Raw genomic sequence first — 6,000 nt, 5'->3', positions numbered from 1 at the left:
AGTGTGGCCGCAGCAATGCGGTGAACATCGTTTCATTCGATTGGCAGGTTCGATCCTGGCTTAGTCCGGTGGTATATGAAGGTACTCAAATGCGTCAGCTCGTGTCGGTAGATTTACTAGCACATAATAGAACTCCTGGGATACTGAATTCCGGCATTTCGGGATCTCCGGAAACCGTAAAAAAGTAGTTAGTGGAACGTAAAGCAAATAACTATTATTATTATTATTATTATTATTATTATTATTATTATTATTATTATTATTATTATTATTCACGCCGAAAATGGGCGGCCGTATCGTATACACTGCTTACGCGATTTTTTTCAAACACGAATACAACCGTGCTTCGCGTAAGTGAAAACGGCATTGGATGCGTGGTATTAATAGAAGAGGAAATTCTTCGAAGGAGATAAAGCTAACAAGGCTGCAGGTAATGCTTCTAAAGAGTTGTTTTCAAAGTTCGTTATTTTTGAACTGGCCTCATACTTTTACACTCTTTTTTTCAAGTATAACACATAAAACAGCCTTTCTTTCTTTCTTTCTTTCTTTCTTTCTTTCTTTCTTTCTTTCGAATTGTATTTGCCATACAAAAGCGCTTCAAAAAATACAGTAACAAGAGCTCATACGGAGAATATTTTGCAGGATACACAGTAGTAGGACACTGATACCTATTGCTATTCAGCGTAGTTACCATTATTGTCCAAGCACTTGTTCCAACAGCACACCATGGCATTGATGCCGGCATAGAAGAAATCTGCGTCCATTCCCCAAAGCCACGACATGACGGCATGCTGAACTGCCGTATCGTCGTTGAATCACCTACTACGTGGGTGTTTCTTAAGAGTCCGAAGAGATCACTGGTGCCAGGTCGGTCCAGATTATTGTCTTCCTCACTACTAGGGGAGCGACAGTGAACGCTGCCAGTTACTGTGCCACACTAGAACGTTTGGTAGCAATTCGCAGAAAACAATCTGGACTTCTTGTTACTTTATTTTTTGAAGCTACCTTGTATATTTTAAAATAATGGTAATGGAAGTATTTAGTAGAATAGCATGGCTGATAACTTACACACACTTATACAATGTCATGTACCATATTGTTTGTAGAAGTTTATATGTTGCTCTTCAGATAACATAGACTATAATAATTCACTCCTGCACACTTATTTACATAATTTGTTCTTTAAACATGAAATGACAAAATGTTTATTACATTCACATGTAGAACTAAACTTGTTCCTACAATTCCACTCATAAATTATCTAATCTATTTGTTGATGCTGTCTTATAAGCTACTCAATATTCTGGTGGTCAATAGGAGGAATACTACAACAAAAGGCCATACCAGTGAAGCAAACTGGTGACAGCACTTAGCGTTAGAATTCATTCTCAAGACCGAAGTCATCTCAGGAGCCAAAATGTGCCGTTCAGTCTAGACACTCAACAAATAACCTCACATCAAGAATACACGGTCTGGTAACACAAAACTTACATTTTAATATGGGTGGTCTTACACTAAAATGAACCAAGAGGCTTTTTCTTTAAACGGGGGTCTTTCAATTTGTCTCCCTATAGGCGACCTGCACGTCTGTGAGGATGGGGTCCTAACAAGATAAATTATAATGTTGAAGACGACACAAACACCCAGCCCCCGAGCCACAGGAATTTACCCATTAAGGGTGAAATCCCCGACCCGGCCAGGAATCGAACATGGGACCCCTTGGACCGAAGGCCAGCACGCTAACAATTTAGACATGGAGCCAGACAAAGGACTTTGTGAAACCGAACGAAATCTTGACACACGTTCCTTCTTGTGCCAGAGATATTCTTTTGTAGCATAAATTTTGTAATACGATGCTAATGAATGAAAATAGCTCTTTACCCCCCCCCCTTTCCTCTTCTCTTATTTTTAAATATTTGGTCGTCCCACCAGTGCATAATACCCTTTGAGGGACTGAGGGAAGATGACCAGGCTAATTCAGATTAACGTAAGGTATTGTGACGGAAGAATACAATTGTCAGTGACATTACAGAACATAGTTCAGTAATACTATGAACTGTTTCATTTTTATTTTATCAGTAAATAATGGTATTATGGTTTGCACTGGTAGAAGTACAATATCCTTACATACCGTAACTCTTTCAATAACGATAAATATGGGCATTTTAATGCATATTATCTACTCATCAGTGCTGCACAATTTCTTACCGTTTTAAGTCGAATAATAAATTATGAGAGTGAAATAATGAAGTTCAATATTTTAATTTAATACATTAATCATTAAAATAATTACAATCAAACATTATCTTACAGTTAGCAAAGTGCTCCACAAGCTTTGTTATATGTAAAACGTAAGTACATCCTTCAACTAAGCCATACATTGGATTCATACTGTGAGTAAATGCATTGTAGGAATGTGCCAAAATTTTCAGTTGTTCTCGAAATAATGTTAATGTCACCTGATTCTCTTTAGAGTAAGACCATCAATATAATATATCAATAGAATATGGAGCATTGTTACTGACGTCTCCTTCTTACGGTGGAAGAGGTATCAATATAAGGTAGACATAATTATATATACAGGTAGAGTTGCTGATATCAATGAGGTTAGCTCCCATTGTTGTACATGGCCTGGCCGAGTCGTAGCTGGAAGTCCTTATATAGCAGCTTTCCTCCTAGTGGGACACGGCCCAAAAACATGTCCATGCTCATCAAACAGAGTGCCTTGCCGTTCATGAGAAAACGTTCAGCAGGAACATGGGGCAGATGGTGAAGAGCTGCCATGTGTCTGAGCCATGCTGCTACATCCTCACGTGACCAGCAACGGGGATCTGAAATAGTGAAAATGAATTACTCATACATACATCCATACACACATATATACACACACTATTAATTTAAAAAATGAGACAGTGGCTGTCTCTCTGTTTGTTACGGATAGGCTCGAAAGCTACTGGGCCGATTGAGCTGATATAATGTGAAATCCCGAATCACGCAAAGGATACTTTTGATTTTGATATATTTCGCCGTTTACAACTAATGGACGAATTTGCAATGTTATGTCCCAAATTTCAGCTGTTTTTGCCCTCCATCATCTACGAGTAAAATTACAGATAAATGGTTGGCTGGGGTTGGGAATGGGAGAAGATAATATGTAAAAGTAATGGAAAATAACCTATATTAATGTCGAATCTATTGTTTATATGTCTCTGAGACGTATTCTGACGATCTGGATACCATTTAAGTCCACGTTCAGCCTCCAATGAGACAGCCTTAATAGTAAATAGTCTAGGATGACCGAGATTAGTGTAGAATCCACTGCTTTTGGGGTCGCAAGGCTGATTGGTGACAGTCTCAATGAGAGTTGAAATCGTGTACAACATATCTATAGCGCGAATGATAAATGCATGTAGTTATCACTTATTATTCTTTTGAATTTGCCCGCGAAGCGATCTGATTTACTGACTTCAGCAGCTGATGAAATGACAATGGTGCAAGATATCGAATGTTATTATTATTATTGTTATTAGTATTATTTATGATTATTATTATTTTATTATTTAATCAATTTACCCTCCAGGGTCGGTTTTCTCTCGGACTCAGCGAGGGATTCCATCTCTATCGTCTCAAGGGCAGTGTCCTGTAACGCGAGACATTTGGTTGAGGGAGACAAATGGGGAGAGGACCAGTACCTCGCCAAGGCAGCCTCACCTGCTATGCTGAACAAGGGTCTTATGGGGGAGGGAAAGGCACGGAAGAAGGAAGGAATCGGCCGTGACCTTAAGTTAGATATCATCCCTGGATTTGCCTGGAGAAATGGGAAACCACGGAAAACCACTTCGAGGATTGCTGAGCTGGGAATGGAACCCCCTCTACTCAGTTGGCCTCCCGAGGTTCAGTGGATCACGTTCCAGCCCTCGTATCACTTTTCAAATTTCGTGGCAGAGCAGGGTATCGAACCCGGACCTAAACATTATACCACATAGGTGGACGAGATATCGAATTATTTTTTAAAATTATTTATCAGGATGACCAACACTCTAACGCTCATATGCCCGGTTTACGTTGTTTCTGACCAGCCTGTGCACTTTGTATATTTGAAGGTTTTATCAAAAACGGGACTCCCTTACAGAAGAAGCTTCAATCTCTTTATGCATAAAAGCAAACCCACGAATCACATTGACATTTATTGGCAAAAAATACACGAAAAATCTTACTCGAAAAGGATTAGCCGTGACACGGTTCACTCGACTGTCCTGTGGCGTGCGTTTCTCACTTTCTCCAGTCTAAGGAAAGGAGTGAGGCTGGAAGAAGGATATACAGGAGTCGGAAGACCCCTTCACCTCCTCAGAGGTGTTTTTCGAGCATTTTTTCTAACCCGAGAAGAATAAGGTACGTATGGTCTCATACAGTAGTATGAGCGTATACGCAAAATATTAACTAGCAACATTTTTGGCAGTCGTGCGGACGCAAGATTCATATAACACGGCTTAGATGAGAAAGTTAGGCACAGCGGGCGAGTTCGCCGTGCGGTTAGGGGCGCGGTTAGGGGCGCGGAACTGTGAGCTTGCATCGGAAAATAGTGGGCTCGAACCTCATTGTCGGCAGCCCTGAAGATGGTTTTCCGTGGTCTCCCATTTACGTACCAGGCAAATGCTAGGGCTGTACCTTAATTAAGGCCACGGCCGCTTTCTTCCCACTCTAGTCCTTTCCTATCCTATCGTCGCCATAAGACCTTGTGTCTGTGCGACGAAAATCAAATTTGGAAAGCTAGGCACTGGTACATTAGAAACGCAGAGTAATATCTTAAAACAGATTTTAGTATTTTCTGTTTCGTATTAATTTGGCTTCTTGTACTTTGCTTTCCTATACTGAATTTGAATTCCCTTACAGAATGAATCGTTATTTCAAGTCAAAGCAGGCTATTTTATGGCAAAGTACGTAAAGTTGCCGATCCCAGTCAGTTTGGAAGAAAGGTAAAGAAGAAAAAGATAACGTGTATCAAAAAGTAATCCAAAATATCTAACCCTCTCCCCTCCGATCGTCATTTCTTGTGGCGCATACTAATTATTAAGCTTAACTGCTGATGTAACAGATGGAAAATAGACTTATCCTGGCTGTGAAGAGGTAGGTAAAGGTATGTAGTCTTTACGTAATAATACTGTTATTTTATACTTCTCTTTTAGTTCTTAATGCATTAATTAAACATTCAACTTTAGAAAAAGAAATCAGTGCTGCTACTGGTAACAACGGCAATCAGCATGACACGTGCCTGATCTACGGCCATTTTACAAGCAAAGAAGAAGGACTTCCACTGAATTTTAAAACAACTTCATGCACTCAGTTGCCTCAGAGATTGAAATGCAGGTAATAGGAAGGTACATACATACGGTACGTGCCATTTGGGAATTATCTGGACAAACTGAATTTCGTTCCGGTGGATTCAAGGGAAATATTAAAATGGTATTGTGAAAAGAACGGAGTGTCGGAAGTTCTTTGTTGGCGCTGTTCCCCGTCACAATATTCACGCGCTTTGTGCTGCTTCCTGTGTTACCTGTCAACCCCAGATCTCAATATACCTTTGATACCTTCAGTGGAGCAGAAAAATTGATCTATTTAGGCGTGCATGAGCCAGATCTCAGACACGTGTGTTGTCTTCACAGGTGCACAGGAAGAGGATGCTCGTCGCAAAGTGGGGCTCGAAGTTCTCTCCCGAATGCAAACCAAAACAGTTTATTCGTCGCTTCATTTAGGTCCACACACTCTTTTGTACAATTTTGCTTTACGTCGCACCGACACAGATATGACTTATGGTAACGATGGGATAGGAAAAGAAAAGGAGTGGGAAGGAAGCGACCGTGGCATTTGCAGCGCGACCATTCGTCTGATGCGAAAATAGGAAACCTCGGAAAACCGTCTTCAGGGTTGCCGACAGTGGAGTTCGAACCCACTATCTCCCGAATGCAAGCTCACAGCTACGTGACCCTAACCGCATGGCCA

At 40.6% G+C, this 6,000-nt stretch overlaps 1 protein-coding gene across 1 annotated transcript in view; it reads right to left on the bottom strand.

The window, feature by feature from the left end:
- Window positions 1-1,980: 1,980 nt before the first annotated feature.
- The window catches only part of edl (ETS-domain lacking), a 138,001-nt gene continuing 133,981 nt past the window's right edge, over window positions 1,981-6,000 (bottom strand). The window contains exon 3 of the mRNA XM_067143795.2: window positions 1,981-2,831. Within this exon, the coding sequence (XP_066999896.1) occupies window positions 2,608-2,831 (224 nt within the window). The 3' untranslated portion in view covers window positions 1,981-2,607. The remainder of the gene's footprint in view (window positions 2,832-6,000) is intronic.

This window comes from Anabrus simplex, chromosome 1 (assembly GCF_040414725.1).
Source record: "Anabrus simplex isolate iqAnaSimp1 chromosome 1, ASM4041472v1, whole genome shotgun sequence".
Lineage (NCBI taxonomy): Eukaryota > Metazoa > Arthropoda > Insecta > Orthoptera > Tettigoniidae > Anabrus > Anabrus simplex.
The sequence above is the reverse complement of the archived record's forward strand: the minus strand, read 5'-3'. Positions and strand labels throughout refer to the sequence as shown.